At 41.7% G+C, this 20,876-nt stretch overlaps 1 protein-coding gene across 1 annotated transcript in view; it reads left to right on the top strand.

The window, feature by feature from the left end:
* The first annotated feature begins 15,188 nt into the window (after positions 1 to 15,188).
* Positions 15,189 to 20,876, top strand: part of tjp2b (tight junction protein 2b (zona occludens 2)) — a 193,172-nt gene continuing 187,484 nt past the window's right edge. Inside the window, exon 1 of the mRNA XM_084360968.1 lies at positions 15,189 to 15,624. Within this exon, the coding sequence (XP_084217094.1) occupies positions 15,565 to 15,624 (60 nt within the window). The 5' untranslated portion in view covers positions 15,189 to 15,564. The remainder of the gene's footprint in view (positions 15,625 to 20,876) is intronic.

Genomic DNA, 20,876 nt, shown 5'->3' with positions numbered 1-20,876 from the left:
CAATCTTAGCTCGCTCCTCTTGCTCTGCAAACAAAGTTCCTCATTTTGCAGTTCTAACTCCTCCATCGATGTGAGCAGATCCTTTTGCTCAGCTCTCAGTTTTCTGTTCTCTCTCTGCTGTGATCTGGTTTGTGGCACGCTAGGGTCATGGGCCTTTCGATGTGAGGGGGGGATGACTGCCTCCTGACGCTCACATCTGGTTCCTCTGGTGCTGACCTGAACATACTAATGCTATGGTGGGCTCCTGATCTGGCTCGAAGGACCATGAAATAAAGGATTAGCTGACTTTGGCTATCCTGACCAGACTGTTGCCGGTGTGGGGAAACGAACCCACCATAGATGATCGGTCATCGAATCATAGGCCAGTAGTTCAGGTTTACTTCAATTCTTTATTGGTGCTTGTGCATGATTGAAAATGTAATAAGGTGTGGTTTCATCAGCATGTACGCACACCGTGCTGAGGGACAAATAGGACTGGCTGTGTGGGAGCAACTAAATAGGGGATAACAGGTGGTCTGATTAGGTACACTTGCAGGTGACAATGGTCTATCCCCCGGATTGTATCATTGCTATGGGGGAGTTTGATTATCTTTTGTACACTTACAATGAAGGGGAGAAAAGGAGAAAAAGATCTGGCATTGCTTTGCATTGTATTACTGGTGACCATTTTTCAACAAACCTGTCGAATTTCAAATGTACTCTTGCTGTGGTATTCTCCATTATGGAAACATTTTTAACCCTGCCAGTCCATTGAGTTATTTAGGGGGGCAGCGGCTTCAACCAGGAAACTGTGATCATTTTTTTTGCCATTAAAAGCAGTCTGTTGTAGTGCTTTATGCAACACTGATAGGGAATTTTGGGTCAAATTTGTCTATCAATAGTAATTAATGATTATCAGGGATAAGTATTAATTATGATAAATAATAAAATCCATTACATTAGATCACCACCCACATTAGCACCACCCTTGAAGAAGGGAAAAGAGCCAATTCACCAAATCAGTCTCATAAAAAGGTACTAAACTGTCAGTTTGTAACTCTGATTAATAATTAACTCAATGACTACAACCAAAATTACCATAACAGAGTTCTTGACAGAGTCGAGGTTGGCGACACTGACGTTCACTCTTGTACAATATTAAATGGACAGCATGAAGGTTCAAAAGTCTTTAATTTAAAGACAAAATGAAAAAACACAATCTAACATGTACCATTTCCAGGTGTGTGTGTGTGTGTGTGTGTGTGTGTGTGTAAGAACAAAAGCAAAATGGTGGCTAGGGTTCAAAGTACCACGCTGCCTGGCATGGACAAAGGAAGACTACAAACAAAATGGCTGATCAAAGGGGACTACAAGATGGCTGATTGAAGGGTTGGACTCAGGTACAAGATGGTGGATCACCACTTGTTTCTCTGATAGGGAAGAAACAAAGAAACAATGGTGGTGCTCACACCATTAGCTCACTGATATCACATGTGGGTGTGATATAGTCCAGGCTGAAGGAGTGTGTGTGTGTGTGTGTGTGTGTGTGTATGTATGTGTGACGTAATGCTAGGTAAGAGAGGATGGTGTGAGTCTGAGCGAAGCATAATTATTTAAATGTCAAATTAGCCGTGTAGCAAAGCAAACTACTAATAACCTGACTTGAGATCACAATAACACCCAACAGTGAACACATAGATTGAACACATGTGCATTACATTAACCAGAGTTAAAGAGTCCTGTGCTTAGCAATGCTATGCTATGCTGTGTGCTATCTCGGCCCAGTTCAACAATACCAGTCTTTGAAGAAAAGGTGCTGGTGGTTCTTTGGCTCAGATAGCAATTCGGTGCTAACTTGCTTTGTGTTCCTTGGATTGTGGAGTTAGTTGGCAAGCTTTGCGTCGCAGCTGCTGGTGCTAACTGATCTACTAGCAGGACCTTGCTGCTGTGAGGAGAAGTTCTTTGGGCCAGCTGGCAGCTCTCAGCAGCTGTTGGGCCCAGAAGAATCCAGGAGAAGAGAACTAGGGGGCAGTTTGTTTCCAACTCCCAATTTTCTTTCACATCTGTATTGTTATCTATAGATTCATGTTGTAGTGCTTTATACATGATATCACCCCACTTTTTGTCCCTCCCTCTTTAAAAGACATTAGCAGTTCCTGTAGTTTGGATGGTGTCTTACTCATATTTTCTCATTACTCATGATTCTGGAGGTAATGTCTTAGTTGTAGAAATGTATAGAAGTCATTGGCTGGTAGATCAAATTCCTGTTTAAGTTGTTCAAATGATTTCATGATCTGTCCATTGAATACTTATGCAATATATAGTCCATAATAGATTGTAAAAAAATCTGGGTTTATTGCTATTTTAGTGGCACTACAAATGGATTTTGACAATTTTTAATTATTTTGTGCTACTGACCATGTTTTCATCATTCCCCTGATCCATTCATTATTAATCTTGAGTTTTTTTCTGAGCTGTATGAGCCAAGAATGGGAGTGATTCCAAAGGTACATTTTGACATGCCTTTTGTTCCATTGCCACCCATTCCATTGTCTCTTTAGTTATCCACATAATTATAGCTCTAATTTGAGCCGCACAATAGTATTTTTTTTAAACGTTAAATTCAGCTCTCCCTTCCCCTTCGTGTAAAGCAGTGTAGCTTTTTTATTTTGCCATAAGAATTTTGCTATGATTTTGTCTAATACTGTTAAAGTAGAATCTGAAATCACAATAGGTCAGAAGTTAAATCTCCCATCTAGCAATATCCTTTTTTAATCTCAGTTATCGGTTTCCCATAGTTTGCTTCAAATAGCTGTGATGTGTTAGGTGTAATAATAATACTCAGGTATCTAAACCCTTTATTAGTCCATTTGAAATGAGCATTCCCCTCTAGTTCTGTTGGACGTTCACCTCAGAGCATCATTGCTACTGATTTTCATTGGCCAAGTAACCCACTATTTCTCCATATTCATTCAGGTTGTTCAGGGCAAGTAATGATGGCTCCCCAATAAAAGTTGGCAAATCATCCACGAATAAACATGTAATGAGTTCTTACCCTCCTTTGTCCATTATTCCCTTTATGTCTTTATTTTGTCTTATTGACTCTGCTTATCAAATCAAATCAAATCAAATTTTATTTGTATAGCCCAAATTCACAAATCACAGTTTGCCTCAGAGGGCTTTACAATCTGTACAGAGACGACACCCTCTGTCCTTCGACCCTCGATTCGAGTGAGGAAAAACTTGCCCCAAAAAAAGCCCTTTTACAGGGAAAAAAAAATGTGGAAGAAACCTCAGGAAGAGCCACAGAGGAGAGATCCCTCTCCCAGGACGGACAGACGTGCAATAGATGTCGCATGTACAGAGCAGATCAACGAGATCACAATGTATACAATTATAATGGATGGTTGACAGGAATGAAAGCACATAAAGAGGCATCACAGCAACAACAATGAAATGCACGTGGAAATGTGATTACCAGTGATAACAGTAGTAGTGGTTAACGGTAAGGATAGTATGTAGTAATGCATATGTAGCAATGTAACAGAGATATGACTAATATTAGCGACAGTAGTGGTGGGTGTCAGGCAGGGCCATGGCAGTAGGCACATCCATGATCAGGCAGGGTCATGGCAGTAGGCGCATCCATGATCAGGCAGGGCCATAGCAGTAGGCGCATCCACGATCCACGACCCGGGCGCAGCCAGGATCCATGGGAGCCTGTAGGACTAGAAAGCACAAGGACTCCGGGGAAGAAGTGAAGTCAGTGACATGCAGAGATGGGGCATGTATACAGGCATAATGTATACAGATTGAGAGGAGAGGAGGAGAGAGAAGCTCAGTGTGTCATTAGTCCCCCGGACTAGGCCTATAGCAGCATAACTAAGAGCTGGTCCAAGACGGGCCTGGGCCAGCCCTAACTATAAGCTATATCGAAAAGGAAGGTCTTAAGTCTACTCTTAAAGGTAGAGAGGGTGTCACCTCCCGGACCAAAACAGGAAGATGGTTCCACAGAAGAGGAGCTTGATAACTGAAGGCTCTGGCTCCCATTCTGCTTTTGGAGACTTTAGGAACTACAAGTAATCCTGCGTTCTGGGAGCGTAATGCTCTAGTTGGGTGATAGGGTAGTATGAGCTCCTGGAGATATGATGGTGCCTGACCATTAACAGCTTTGTAAGTGAGGAGAAGGATTTTAAACTCTATTCTTGATTTTACAGGGAGCCAGTGCAGAGAGGCCAATACAGGAGTAATATGATCTCTTTTCTTAGTTCCTGTCAGTAAACGTGCTGCAGCATTCTGGACCAGCTGGAGACTCTTTAGAGACTTGTTAGGGCAGCCTGATAATAGAGAATTACAATAGTCCAGCCTGGAAGTAACAAATGCATGGACTAGCCTTTCTGCGTCTTTTTGAGACAGGATGGGCCTGATTTTTGCAATGTTACGTAGATGAAAAAATGCAGACCTTGGAATTTGTTTTATGTGGGAGTTGAAGGACATATCTTGATTAAAGATTTGATCTTGACTTGATCCCAGATTCCTGACGGTGGTGCTGGAGGCCAAGTTAATGCCATCCAAACTAACTATATCATTAGATAATGCATCTCTAAGGTGTTTAGGACCAAGTACTATAACTTCGGTTTTATATGAATTTAACAGCAGAAAATTGCAGATCATCCAGGTCTTAATGTCCTTGAGACATGCATGGAGTTTAGTAAGCTGATTAGTTTCAGCTGGCTTTATTGATAGGTATAACTGGGTATCATCTGCGTAACAATGAAAGTTTATGGAGTGTTTCCGAATTATATTTCCTATGGTTCAATGGTTCAATACTTGTCGGGAATAGATGTCGGCTCAGAATAGATGTCGGCTCAGACAATCTCTTGTCTGACTCCTCTCTTGAGATAGAAAATGTCTGAAAAGACTTCCGCTGGAGCGAGCACCCAAGATGGCCACGTAGGGGATTCCTCTGCTAAGCTGTTCACCCTACCCCCTCCTAAAATAGCGTTTGAAATATTCTGCACAACACAAATAGGGGAGTAATGGAGTAAAACTACCAAAAGACATGCAGTCAGTCAAAGCAGTCAGTTAAAGCTGGCATGGATGCAGTTCAAACGGCTGTGGAGAAGATGGGCCTCGAATAACTGAATCCGAAGCCTGAATATCGGCACTAGAAGATCAAGGCCAAGTTATGGGAGCGACAGTGGACGTGGCGGAGAAAACCATTAAGCAGCTACACGAGAAAATAACATAGATGGAGGATGCTAGCCACCGCAACATCGTCCGTATTATGGGGGTGAAGGAGGACGCCGAAGGTCGAGAAATCCAAGATTATATTCCAAGAGGGGCGGTTTGCTGTATTCTGCTGTTTGGTTCAGGAATTAAGGTTGAGGTGGACCATCTTGTTCTTCGATGGTCACCATATGTGTGTATTCTTACTACATTTTTGTACTTTTATGTTGTCTGTATGCGTGTATCACAGGGAAGCAGCTACATCAGGGCCTAGCTCACATTACACACTCACTATTACATTTAACAACTTCAGATCAGATGGCTAAGGCCCTAAAACCATAAGAAATTGAATACCATGACTGAAATGCTTAAAGTGCTATCGTGGAACATTAAAGGGGCAAATCTTGCTATTAAGAGAAAGAAGCTTCTTCTATATTTGAAACAAAAGAAAGTAGATCTCTGCTTTCTGTAAGAGACTCACCTAGATAAAGAAGAATCAACTAAATTACAAAGAGACTGGGTTGGTAAAATATTTTACAGTGCCTGTTCATCTAATCAACGGGGCGTTGGTATTCTAATTCGTAAAAATCTTAATATTCACAATCAGCTTTCGGACAGGTTGGGCAGATGGATGGCTGTAGACGCAGATCTTTTTGGTATCAGGTGCTCTATTATTAATATTTATGCTCCAAATTCAAATTCTCCTGACTTCTTTGTTGATATCTGTAACACAGTGAAAAAAATGGGGAATTCGTACATAATAATTGGAGGGTCAAACACCACAAATATAAGAACAGCAACACGGATATCACAATTGGCAATTGATGTTCTAGAGGAGGAACTAGGATTAGTTGACATTTGGAGGCACTTACATCCCCAAGACAGGGAGTACACTTTTTACTCAAACCCACATACCTCCTATTCTAGAATCGACTATTTTTTAATATCTAAACAGTGGGTTTGACTGTTAATGCATCAATTGGTAATATTGCATTGTCGGATCATGCCCCAGTGGAAAAAGTGTTACGTTTTAGATCATCAGAAGCTCCTAGACCTAGAAGCCATTGGAGACTTAACACCTCTCTGCTCCACAATGAAAAATCTTGTAATTTTATAAGGAAAGAAATCCTGGAATATTGTCAATTTAATGAAGGGTCCATTTCTAATCCAGGTCTGGAGTGGGATGCATTAAAGCCTGTTTGCAGGCCACTTGATACGACATTCTTCTTATTTGAAAAAAACAAGCGATCAAACATCTGCTTAAATTGGAGACAGAAATTAAAGACCTTGAGAAAATGCATGCATCACAACCAAACCCTGTGGTTCTTTCACAATTAAACAAACTCAGGTTTGAGTTGAACTCAATACTGCAGAAAAAAGCAGAATTTGCACTATTCCTGTGTAGGCAGAGGTACTATGAGCAAGGGGAAGCAGCAGGAAGGTTCTTGGCCCAAAGAGTAAAACAACAATATGATCATACATTAATAATATCTGTAGAGGACGAGAAAGGGAGTTTAGTAACAGACACTGTGGAGATTAATGATGTATTTAGGGGATTTTATCAAAACTTGTATACCTCACAATGCACTACAGACCAGGATGACATAGATAATTTGTTGTCCTGGGTACATTTGCCCACCCTGTTCGAGGAAAAACAAAAGAAGATTGGGGGTGATATCACATTAGAGGAGGTCCAACAAGCTATAAAAAGATTAAGCTCTGGGAAGTCACCAGGAGATGATGGCTTCCCTACAGATTTTTATAAAGAGTTCTCTGATATAATAGCACCAAGTTTACTTGTATTTCGGGATGCACTGGAGAGGGGTAGGATGCCAGAAAGCATACAATCTGCTGTAACAACATGTATACATGAAAAAGGCAAGATCCCACAGCAGTGTGGAAGTTATTGCCCGGTCTCTTTAATAAATGTGGATGCCAAGATATTGGCCAAGGTTTTGGCTACAAGGCTGGAGGCACATTTACCCAGTCTTATTCATCCGGACCAAGTGGGTTTTATAACAGGAAGGTCCTTGGCAGATAATGTACGTAGGTTATTCTTCAAAATTATTAGGGTCCGGGCACAAATCTTGTGCGAGGACCTATTTTATCTGTAAGGATTATTTATTATTAGGGCCCGAGCACGAATCTCGTGCGAGGACCTATTGTATCTGTAGGCGGAATTCTTTTTATTATTCTTCCATCCCCGAGATCGCATATTTGGCGGCCTGAACATACCCTAAAACTCACCAAACTTGGAACATACATCACATGTGGTGAAAAATTTGATAATTAAAAATTATTGCGGGTGGGTGTGGTCATGGGGCTCCATAGCGCCACCAAACGTCATTTTGTCCCCGGGAAAACATTCTCTGATCGTCATGAAATTTACAGGAGTCATGGGTCTCAAGAATTTAGCTATGAATTATTTTTGTCGAAATTTTTGCCGCAACAGGATGTCGGCCATCTTGAATGGCGTGCAGCGATTTTCTGCGATGATCGCAGACTCACCAAATTTGGCCTGTAGCTTCTTACCCATGAGTACGTTAATTGGATGCCACAGCTGCCACCATGCGTGGCACGACAGCTCAGTAGCGCCCCCTAATGTCCCCCTTATGGGTTTTCCCATTCATTTTTTATTTTTATTTCTATGCCTCGTACATTATTTAACTTGTCCTACAGATTTAATGCCACAGACTTCACACTCACTAAGTATCATCCTGATACCTTGATGATGACACCTTGTCAAAAGCTTTCCCCTCCGATATACCTGGTGGGCATGGCGGTGCGGTCAATTTCGAGACTCCCTTATGGCTTTTCCCATTGTGTATGTACAGACAAACAACTACGGACACCACATTTTGCACACGCATCACAAGTCATGCCCATTGATGTCTGAAATGGGTCTGGCCATTTGAAGTTAAAAAATGGCTCCATAGCGCTGCCTGGAATATTTCAAACTTGAAGCCCCGCCTCCTACATGCACATACATTAACGAAATTTGGTACACTTATGTATAATGACCAGACGCACAAAAAAGCCTCTAGGACCCATACTCACAGTCCAACGGGAAGTCTGCCATTTTGGTTCAAAGTTGATATTTCACCGCCATTTCCACCCATTTCAATGGCTCATACATTAATTATCTTGTCCTACAGATTTAACACCACAGACTTCCCAGTCACTAAGTCTCATCCTCATACCTTGATGATGAAAGGTTGTCAAAAGCTTTCGCCTACGTTATTCCTGGTGGGTGTAGCAATGCGACCAATTTCAATCCTTCGCCATAAGCAGGAAGTCCTTATAACTTCAACATACAATTTCCCATCTTCACCAAATTGATTACACATGTAGAGGGGCTGGCACTGAAAACGTCTATCCATCAATACTGCGTAGAGTGAAAAGATGGCTCCATAGCGCCCCCTGGAATATTTCAAAGTTGAAGCCCTGCCTCTTACATGCACATACGTGAACGAAATTCGGTATACATATGTATCATTGCCAGACGCACAAAATACCCCTAGGCACCGAAACCCTCAGTCCAACAGGAAGTCGGCCATTTTGGTTCACAGCGGCCATTTTGTCAAACTCGAAGCCCCGCCTCCTACATGCACATACACTCACGAAATTCGGTACGCATAAGTATCATGACCAGATGCACAAAAAACCCTCTTGGATGCATACCCTCAGTCTAACGGGAAGTCTGCCATTTTGGGTCAAATTTGAGATTTCGCCGCCATTTCCACCCATTTCTATGCCTAGTACATTAATTATCTTGTCCTACAGATTTAACACCACAGACTTCCCAGTCACTATGTCTCATCCTCATACCTTGATGATGAAAAGTTGCAAAAAGCTTTCGCCTACATTATTCCTGGTGGGCGTAGCAGTGCGGCCAATTTCGATCCTTCGCCATAAGCAGGAAGTCCTTATAACTTCAACATACAATTTCCCATCTTCACCAAATTTGATTACACATGTAGAGGGGCTGGCACTGAATACGGCTATCCATCAATACTGCGTAGAGTGAAAAAATGGCTCCATAGCGCCCCCTGGAATATTTCAAAGTTGAAGCCCTGCCTCTTACATGCACATACAAGAACGAAATTCGGTATACATATGTATCATTGCCAGACGCACAAAATACCCCTAGGCACCGAAACCCTCAGTCCAACAGGAAGTCAGCCATTTTGGTTCACAGCGGCCATTTTGTCAAACTCGAAGCCCCGCCTCCTACATGCACATACACTCACGAAATTCGGTACGCATAAGTATCATGACCAGATGCACAAAAAACCCTCTTGGATGGATACCCTCAGTCTAACGGGAAGTCTGCCATTTTGGGTCAAAGTTGAGATTTCGCTGCCATTTCCACCCATTTCTATGCCTAGTACATTAATTATCTTGTCCTACAGATTTAACACCACAGACTTCCCAGTCACTAAGTCTCATACCTTGATGATGAAAAGTTACAAAAAGCTTTCGCCTACATTATTCCTGGTGGGCGTAGCAGTGCGGCCAATTTCGATCCTTCGCCATAAGCAGGAAGTCCTTATAACTTCAACATACAATTTCCCATCTTCACCAAATTGATTACACATGTAGAGGGGCTGGCACTGAATACGGCTATCCATCAATACTGCGTAGAGTGAAAAAATGGCTCCATAGCGCCCCCTGGAATATTACAAACTTGAAACCCCACCTCCTACATGCACATACATGAACGGAATTCGGTATACATATGTATCGTTACCAGACGCACAAAAAACCCTCTTGGACACATAGGCTGTATTCGAAACCGCATACTATACTGCTAGTATGTACTGATTTGGCCAAAATGTAGTATGTAGTATGCAGTATGCAAACAAAAGCAAAATCTGCAGTATGCGAAAAGTTCCTGGATGTCATACTGATTCGGAAAATATTTCCAGTATGCATCCGACCAGTCTACTCTGCCTACTGTTTCCCACAATGCAATGCGCTGGAGCCTGGATCATGACATTCTCGTCACGTACTCCGGAGCAGTACAGTGTTTATGTTTGTTTACATATCATAAGTACAGTGCATAGGCTACTTGACTATTGTGACGAAAGCTATAGGTACAATAGAAATCCAGGCTGTTGTACATATGAAATGAAAAAAAGTACTCTGTTAATTAATTTTTTTTTTTTTATTAATATTTGGTGATTTCTGTACATACAGAGCTCCCGAGACAGCGCTATACTGTATACTGTCCACTACAAACATGAAGCTTCCCTCTAGCGTTTAATCTTCAAAGAGCAGCGGTTAAGGTAACTGGCTTGCTATCTCACCCGGGACGACGACGCATGTTGGCGGCGGAACACCTCTGGAGACGGGGCTGCTGCCTCTGAGACGACTCGCTCCTTCCGGAGCTTCACTTCTCCGAAAACATCGAGGCAAATTACTAAACAGCTGTCATTTGAGTAAACTAACCGCACATTGGGGATCTGAACGGCTACTTTCTCGCATGAAAAAATATTAAAACTTAATAAAGTGACATATTAACAGCACTACAGCGGAAAATAAAACAGCTTTGCGCCTGTTTTACAACTACCGCTGCCGGTCGCCACGAAATGCATTCTGGGAAACTTGCATACTGCATACTGCATACTGCGGTGTGAACGGCGTTGGTCTGCTGAAGTAGCATGCTGAATCCCACATTCAGTATGCAGTATACAGTATATACTAACGCAGTATGTAGTAGGCAGTACGGTAGTATGCGGTTTCGAAAACAGCCCGTATCTCAGTCCAACTGGAAGTCTGCCATTTTGGTTCAAAGTACAGATTTTGCTGCCATTTTCACCCATTTCTATGCCTGGTACTGTCTTTAACTTGTCCTACAGATTTAACGCCACAGACTTCCCAGTCACTAAGTCTCACCCTCATACCTTCATGATGAAATGTTGTCAAAAGCTTTTGCCTACGTTATTCCTGGTGGGCGTGACAGTCCAAATTTCAATGCTTGGCCATTGTAAAAGCCATGTCAATGTATGGTGTGTGTTGGACACAAACTGTCCACTAGGTGGCTATGTTGTGTTGTGGGTCACATGCACCTATTTAGGTAAGAACCTTTCCATGGCAGCACACACTGGACACAGGAAGTCAGCCTCATATCAATCAATCAGACGTCATTTATATAGCACATTTCATACAAATATAGTGTAGCACAAACAGCTTCACACAATAAAAGCAAGCAAAACAAAACAGAAGTGAAACCAAAAGACACACACAAACACACACACACACTTTCTCTCACACATAACACATACATACATTTCTGACAGAAGCTTACCGAGGCGCTATCTTTCGCTCAGCTATGTGCTGTGACGACAAACATCATCCAATGTACATGACATTCACAGGTTGTTTTCTCCAAATCATACACTACAACATGACATAATTGATGGGTGAGCTCTAGAGCCACATAGTGGACACAGGCAAGCTTGCCCTCTGCGTCTGCCCTCCGACGGCGCCACGGCCCGACGTACGTGGGGGGGGGCGAGGGCCCGTTCATCGCTGCTTGCAGCTTTAATTTTTATTGAATTTTCCTTGAATGCATGTAACAACTGTCAGGACACAAAGGATTTAATCCAATACATAAAAAAATTAAATAAAATCGGTAAATACAAAAGTAACAACAATACCAAGATTATATAGAATCCAAATATACCAAAACAATGCAAGTAGAATAAATAACCATGTGAGAAAAACAGAAAAAAAAGTGAAATTGAGATAGGAGTAAAACAGAAAAAAGAAAAGAGACCAAGAAAAAAGGGACAATGAGACACAGCCAGGGTATAATTATAGTGGGTCAACCGGAAGTTTATCACTCTAATTGAAGCCCATCTAATTGCTTTACAAATTCAATAAAGTCATCCCATGTCTTATGAAAGTTCTGAAGGGCACCATTAACAGTATACCTGATCTTTTCTAATTTGAGATTACACATGATACTCTTGATGAGATATGTGTGGGTGGGTGGAGCAGCATTCTTCCAGTTTGCGCCAGTAAGGAGGAGAATGCCAAAGCCTTGTGCTGACAGGAGGTCATAGATATGTTTTCTGAGGTTACACCAAAAATGGCCATAAGGGGAAAGGGAGTAACAGGTTTTTAAAATATTTTAGAGAATAAATCAAAGAAGGAGGACCAGAATCAATCTAATTCAGGGCAACCACAGAACATATGATATAAAGTCGCAGGAAGCATTTTGCATCTGTCACACAGGGGGTCAATGTGTGGGTAAATTTTTGTCAGGGCAGTCTTACAATAATGTAGGCGGTGCAAAACCTTGAACTGGATAAGACTGTGACATGCACATATGGATGAGGAGTGTACACGATCCAAGGCTGCATCCCAAATGTCATCCAAGATGTCAAAGCCAAGCTCCTCTTCCCAGTACTGTTTTATAATAGTTAAATAGGACATATTAATTGAAATTATGTATTCATAAACTTTGGCCAGCCTCCCCCTTTGAGGGTGTAAAAGCATGTTAATAATATGATCCAGATGAGTTTTAGGTGGGAGAGAGGGAAAATCTGGGAACTTCTTCCTAATAAAATCCCTCACCTGCAAGAAGTGAAAAAAAGGAGACCGTGGCAGATCTAATTTTTCTTTAAGTTGTGTGAAACTGGCGAAGACACCATCTATGTACAAGTGCTCCAGTTTTTGGATGCCCTTGGCATGTCAGGTTTTAAAAACAGAGGAATGGCAAGAGGGGGGGAATAAGGGGTTGTAAGAGAGCGGGGAGAAGAGAAAGGTGCTCTGCAGGCCAAAGGAAAGTTTAAATTGTTTCAGAATTCTTAAAGAATGCCACACAACAACATTATGTTTGGCGATTGAAACTGGGAGCGGGAGCGATGCCCCTAAGAGAGCAGAGAGGGAGTACGGATGGCAAAGGGAGGCCTGGGTGGTGGTGGGTGGTAATCCCATTCAACACGGTCAAAAGCCTATTCTGAGTGCTGAGTGGCTAACTAGGATGAGGGGTCATAATACTGTATGAGTGATTGAGATGGATGGACATTGAAAATACTTGCCTGTGTTTACTTTTATTTTATTTGTCTTGTTTTATTGTCTTATTTTAGCTTGTTTGTTTTTTTATTTTTTGTATCTTTGTGGATGTTTGTGTTGTTGTAAATGTTAAATTCAAAAGGCAATAAAAAAGTGAATTACAAAAAAAAAGAAAAAGTCTGAAAAACAACCATTAACTCTGATCCTTGAGTTTTGGTTTTTACACACCATTTTCACCCAATCTATGAAAGTTGTATGAAACCCAATGCCAATGTATGGTATAGGAAGCTTGGGCATATAAGCTGAGCATCATGGTAGGCTGGGAATTATTTTTAGTGCATGATATACGGTTTAGTGTTCCCCCGATATTGTTAGCATCTTGTGTCCCATTTGATCTGGTTTGATTAATTTGGTTATACATTTCTGCATCTTATGTGCCAATATATTGTCAATATTTTTAAGTGATTACAGAGCAAGCTGATCGGTCTGTATCCATCACATGAAGTTGGAGCCCTCTGTACAAAACAGACAGCTTCTGAAAAGACAACAGAAAGGCTGGGAGGGAGACTGTTATGATAATGATGGACTGAACATGCAGTTAATACTGTAATTGATTGTGATGGATTACATGGGGTTGACTGTTGTTTTCTGATGGCTGCTTTCAGTGTGTGAATATAGACATACAGTATATTTCTGACAGTCCCTGCAAGTAGAGGCTAAAATGTTGTTTTCTCATCCCACTGGCAGCAGCACAACACCTTCATCCTGCAAAATATATCAACTATTGGCTGTGTGGTCATAATTTTCCACAAAATTCCTTGGTATTTTGGTGACTCCTTCACTATTCCTGAAGCACCATACTCAGGTCCAAATTTCCCCTTGACAAACACTTTGATACAGGACAAGGTCCCTAGAAAAGATAAATCATACAGTATATAGTGCTGCAAGGATGACGTTTATCTGTAGGCTAAACTAGAAGTAAGAATCTCCCTTGTTCCCTCAACAAAAAGAATATGGTACTTTTCAATTGGATTTTGGATTATTGCAGGAAATAAGCTCTGTGGCAAACGTGACTTTGTGATACATACACGGTCATCAAGCCAGCTATGAGGTCTGCTGGTGCTCTGTTACTCTATTACAGCCATGGCACCGCATCACTTTTCAAAGCAGCATAATGACAGAAGCGGCAGCAGGGGCATGGCTTTAAAATTGCGTGAACCGCCAATACCGACAGATTATTCTTATTGCCTTTATGTGATTGGGCAGAGCAAGATGTGTGTGTGTGTGGGGGGAGTCCTTAAACTTTATCTAAGTTTAAGGACACTAACATGTTGACACTCACTATATTACCTTTTTGGCATAACATAAAAATATGATATAGGAAACTATGAGCAAACAATATCATTTAACTTTAAACTTAACTTAATAGATTTAATATTTTGTTCACACTTGAAAGATACAAACTGGGGATATTGCCCTGGTGCATATGTGGCATTTTAATCACAAATAGATTTCTGTTCACCTCTGAACCTTTGCCCCAAATAGACCAATCTGTGGTTGAAATGATCAAATCAGTCAGATCCACATCAGATCAAGGATTGTGTGCTTCTTTGTGAAGTTACTCACGACTCAAGTTATTTTAGTAGGCCACTCAAGTACTCCAAATAGTTATTTTGATCGCTACCTTTACTTCTACTTGAGTAGACCTATTACTGTTAAAACAGCTGCTGTATCTGCTGGTGAAGTTCGCAGATTTGCCATTCAAACAGCCGTTTGCATCGAGCGTCCATGTTTTTCCGCGCTGATCCACTGGGACGCTTAGACTGGAAGTCGGGAAGAACGACTCGGAAATTCCCACTTCCGACTTGCACTGGAACGCACCATTATATTCACCAAACACACCGCTGTTATTAGTTCATGAAGGCTAATGTGTGAATCCATATCTCCACAGCTGTGACGCACTGTGGCGCTGTTACCAGACTCTACCAGGAAGTGTTGCTACAGCCAGCGAAATATATAACAAGGTTTCCAATGAAGGAAGCGGGAAATGCGCTTCCCATGATTGTTGTGCTGTCGTCAGCGGTGTAAGCGCACAGTTGTTGTGCTGGTCGGACGGACCTCCCTCTTTCTGTCTGCTGGCTCCAGTGGGCTGTCCACCCGGAGGAACACCAGCCTGCCTGCCGGCGACGAGGGCGGAGCTGGTCTGGCTGTCACAAAGATATGTTTCAGTACAGAAACTAGGCACTTCGCTAAGCACTGGCTAAAGCTACACGGCGTTGGGTTTAACCGCGACGACAAAGCGCCTGTTCAGTCGACTCGAGGAGAAGCAGGATGCCGGTGAAAGGCGGCGGAAGACTGGCCTCTTACCCGAGCAAGAGCGAAAATGTCGGAGTAAGTGACACTTTACGTGCGTGACGTTACGTGTGGTAACATTTAGTAACTTCGTCATAACGCGAACTAAGTTTGTTCTATGATTTTGTGGTCAGTTTAAGGAGTGAAGCTACATATGCGTCATTTTAAATCTGCCCTGTTCAGGCTGTGAGGTGCATGTTGGACAGCCAATAGTCAGGTTATCAGTACACCTGTTGTGTTCAGGACAGCCAATAGAAAACCTGTCGTAGTATTCACCCTGCCGGTGCGTCCAGTAGTTTATCAGCCTGACCTGTAAGCTGAGGAAACTGCTAGAAGTTTCATTTACACTCAGCTGGAATCTGTGGTGAAATGAATCGTGTCCAGACTGACATCTTTGGTTTAATGGGGCTGTTCTCTGGAGATCCGGGAGAACAAGTGTGTGTGTGTGTGTGTGTGTGTGTGTGTGTGTGTGTGATTGTAAGTGTCTATACTGTAAAACTGCCTTTGGGAACGGCACCCAAACTTATTCAGTGGCCACCTGTGGAACTTAAATGTGTGTAAAATTATTGTGTTACTGTGTTTCTGAAGACCAATGGCTTAATCATCAGCCAATCAGGTCAGAGAATATATATTGTTCCCTGTCACGGTTCCTTTAAATCTCTCTACTGTACGCACAGGACTCTTTAGCACAGGAAAGTTTGCCTTCTCAACAGTGCCATGAGTTTCAGATGTATAGTTACGATGATTATTATGAAAATGCTTTGTTTTTTAATGAAAGGGGCAATTAGATTATTGTACGCACAATAGTGTTCTATAGTTGAAATGATGTCTCATGTTGCTGTGACCGCTGTAGAGAGATGATCATACAACAGCTCTGCTGGTAGGTCAAGGTTGACTCTTACTGTGTGTGTGTGTGTGTGTGTGTGTGTGTGTGTGTGTAGTGTGTGTGCGCGCGTGTTTACTGTACACCCACCTAGAGCCCGACCGATAAAGGATTTTTAAGGCCGATACCGATACAAATATTTGGTGAAAATCCGATTAATCGCTCAGGCGAAAAATCGCTGGGGCTCCGAGCGACGGAGCGAAAAATATACTACTATGACAACTACTGAAACCATGGAAACGTAATACAACTCCACCGGTCCGGAAGAGCAAAGCCAACTTTACGTTGACTTTTGGATAAAGACTATTTTTTTCCCGTACAGTGGTTTTTTCATGGGTAGAGTGCAACATAGTTGCATTGCCATAACACACACACACACACACAGCCACTCACCGGAGACAAATGGCCAGGCGCGTCAGCTGGGATGGAGCGCCTGTAGTTGGTGTCCAACCGGGCAATCCTGCCTCCGATTCTCGCCAACCGCTCGTCAAACTGGGCCGTCGTCAACCGTGTATACCGTTGAAAACGGTTGGCGTCCAGACGCAGCTCCTGGAATAGCCGGTGGTATTCACCAAGATCAGTGCGCATCTTGAGTATGTTGTGGACCCAAAACCGACGGCGCTTGTGGGACTTCTCTAACAGGTAAACGGCGGCAACAGGTACAATGTCAGCCATACTGGACCAATACAAACGGGAAGAAATGAGCCAGCCGATATATCGGTCGGGCTCTACACCCACCTAAGGCTTCTTCTGGTCTAGCTCATTGGATGCAGATAGATAGGGGCTGTTCAGATTGATGATCATCCCTTATGATCACCTTTAATGAGACTGGGGGCTGTTTATGTAAGTGTGTGTGGTACTAGAGTCTGTGATCACTAATCACGGTTCCCTCAACCAATCACTAATTTGTCCTGAATTCCGCCTTCTTATCATCATATCATTCAATATGTAGACTATGTCTTTTTTTGATTGTAAGACACTGTGAGATGGAGATGGAAGTTAGGGAGATGTCACTTGGTGTGTAAGTGCTGAAAGCTGTTGAATTATCAATTGTAGTGTGTGGCCTGACATAGTTGAGAGGTGTATACTTTAAGCAGTGAAGTGTCCGTTGCCTTTTCGCTCTGGCAGCATCAGAAATGTCAGCTGAAGTAAAAAAGTAACTGAACTGTCAATTGAAAAGAGAAAGAATGAAAGCAGTTGTAGTGTCAGGTGACATGTAACAAGGGGTGGGCGATCAGGCCAAACACTAATATTGTGTTTATTTAATCACAATCTTTTTTTCTCAATTTTGAAGCACCGTGTTGACTACAGCCAGACTTGAGATAGCCTGTGAACTTTGACTTTAACTCCATTTGCTCCATTAAAACACAAAGTCATTTAAACTGTAAGAGATAAAAGCAGTCTGTGTCATGGCTGAGCTTCCTGGAATATAGTAAGCGTTTAGATTTGTTTCTATTGTTGTCTCAGCAAGTAAAGAAAAGGTTTGTTTTTATGTCCTTTATGAATGAATGAATGAGTTATGAGTTTCTGTCTGAAACTTTACTGAACACAAATCATCTGCATTTCTTAATAAGTTGAGTGAGCCATGTCTTTTCTAATCAGTACACATTGTTCGAATACAAACAAACCAAATGTGGCACAGCACCTTATGTTATTATAGAACATGAAATCACAGCTGAGTCCTCTCCTTTCGAAAAGAGAGGGAAGTTGTACAGCTCACTGGAAGACATCATCACCTTCCCTTAAATCAATGGTACTGAAGGATCCTGAGTGTCATCAGGTTTCTGTCAATACTCCCATAATTCACTGTGGTCTCTTCATCAACCTCATACTGATTTCTTACAATAGCAGAGAACCCAGTTCAGCCTTAGTTACGTATTCACACTAACCCAGCTGCTGACAGTGAACAGGGAGAGCATTCACTCACTGGTCCATATTGTATATTAAAATAGCTGGTACAGTCCAGCACTGATGTAACACTCTATTACTGTGTTAGACCTTGATTTGTCAAGTATTTACTATGCTGGATTAGCAAAAAACAAATTCGTGTCCGGTAATTGTATCCATGAACTTAATATTTCTCCAGAAAGTGTACTTATTATTGTATCACAATATGCTGTATATATTGACATTGTTATGACATAGAGTATAAGAAGAGGAAAATATCCATATTGTCCACTGCTTTAAAAGGCACTCATACATTTACCAGGCATTGAAAGTCTTACCTAAGAAGCTATGAAATTGCATTATAGACGGATAAGGGTCCAGAGTTTTTGTAGCCTGACCCATAGCCATTTTCTGGTATGTCTGTAGAAAGTTTCACATCACGAGAGCAATCAATACATAAAATGCTCTGACAGAGGAATAAAAAATGGTGCCTGTGGCTGTCACCTCTAAAAAGCCCATCCAAGTGTTTGTTGGTGAAGGTTCTCAGTCATCAGGTCATGGTAATTCTAAGTGCTGTATCGTAGGCAACTGGATGTGTTTCAGTTTCTTGAAGACGTTTCACCTCTCATCCAAGAGGCTTCTTCAGTTCTAACTAACTGGAGGGGAGTTGCAGGCTTTAAACCCTGTGTGGGAGTGTCCTTAGAGAGTTGTTAAGGTCACATGTGAACTCTGAGTTTCAGAGACAACTAAACAGATCTTTCACCTATCAAATAAAAGATCAATGTCCCACACTTCAACCCACACAGCAACGTTACAAGACCAAACTATAGTAGTGTGGTAGCAGGTAGTGTCTTTTACAACTTCTATGAGGAAAAAATGCAGAATTTATGCGTGGAAAAGTCCCTGTCCTCATGTCCTGCTGACTCGTCACACTTCCACCCGAAAAACACTGTCTCTCCTCAACAGTGAGAACCAGGCGGCTCCTGCAGTTGACTGGTGATGATTATGTGATGTGATTTTGAGCAAAAAAAAACTTGCTCACAAAGTTTTTGTCACCTTCCACTATTGTGTTGTAGTAGTTACCATCTCTGGCAACTTATATACAAAAAAATCTCCAGATTTAATGAGGAAAAGTCACCGCGACAGTCAGCTCTTCCGACCGATTCCTCAATGAACTTCCCCCTGGAAAACAGCATTCCTCTCCACGAGTGAGAGCCAGACAGGGTCCACTATTTACTGATGGTGATTATGTGATGTAATTTGGAGCAAAAAACCTCTCTTTGTCACTTTCCATGATGCATGGAGGGTCAGGATCTCAATCACAACACATGACAAAAGCATCCATATGATATAAACAGTCCACAGATAGTTTTTCTAGATTTACAAGTGTAAATGCATTTAAAAAAACCAAGAATCTCAACGTTATGATGTGTACCGTCCTTTTTTACCTCCAATTTCTGTTTCATAATTGTGAAGTGCATTTCCAAGCTTTTCGAGCACCTTAAAGCTGTGGAAAATTACATATTATATACAGACAAAATGATTACTGGACTTCGATCACATTCAATCAGATGTTATTGGGCTGTAAACCACCTAAATTATCTTTGAGACAATTTTAAGAAAAAACTAAGTTTCATGTTTCTAAATGTGTCACCTGTGTATACATAGACTTGGCATGCTAAATAACTGAACCTGTATCAAATAATTACTCAAATAAAAGATTTATTATACAAGCAATGAAGTTGCTAGCAGCAGTTAAACATGCAGTTTAACTTCAACTTTATCCAAAATGTTTTCTGCCCCTGTACTGGGGTCTTTGTGCGGTGAAACCACTACTCCACCACCTGGTCACTGCCACTGTTACTTTTATCTCTGAAAGGAGTTGGGTAAAATTATGTGAAGTGTCTGTAACTCCAAACTCAACCTAGTATTACCTCCAAACTGTACTCAGCTGAAGTACTTCAGTATATGTATGTAGCAGAGGTGGGAATTATGGAGTCATCAAGTCATCTCCATGCCATGTATTTGTTCTGTTCATGCACTAAACCAGCTGAGTCCGATCAGCACAGCTCTTCAGCCAGGAAGGTGAGCTAATTAGTGAATGCACCTGGTTCAGTGACTGAGCAGAACAAATACATGGCATGGAGATGACTTGATGACTCCACAATTCCCACCTCTGGTATGTAGTGTAAAATTGTTGTGTTGTCATATTAACTGCAGTTCACTCTTAAATGCTTCATGTTCCTCTAAACAGAAACAGAAAAAAGAGTTTAATGTTAGCTCTGCTGTAAGCTATTATCTCTATTGGCTGTTAATCTGAGCTAACAGCTAATAAAGCTACCTAGCACTCCTCCTGATGTTTTCAGTACAGCTTTTCAGTGCCATCTTGGTTTAATTAGCGCAACATATTCACAAGGTCCTGCCAGCAAGCCGTCAATTCATTTGTTCAACTCCTATCTTCAATATTTTTGAACTGGGCACCCTAGTGTGCTTCATGGTTGAGTATTCTGACTTTAAATTG

The sequence above is a fragment of the Pagrus pagrus genome (genome assembly GCF_965226575.1).
Source record: "Pagrus pagrus genome assembly, chromosome: 8".
NCBI classification, from domain to species: Eukaryota; Metazoa; Chordata; class Actinopteri; order Spariformes; family Sparidae; genus Pagrus; species Pagrus pagrus.
The sequence above is the reverse complement of the archived record's forward strand: the minus strand, read 5'-3'. Positions and strand labels throughout refer to the sequence as shown.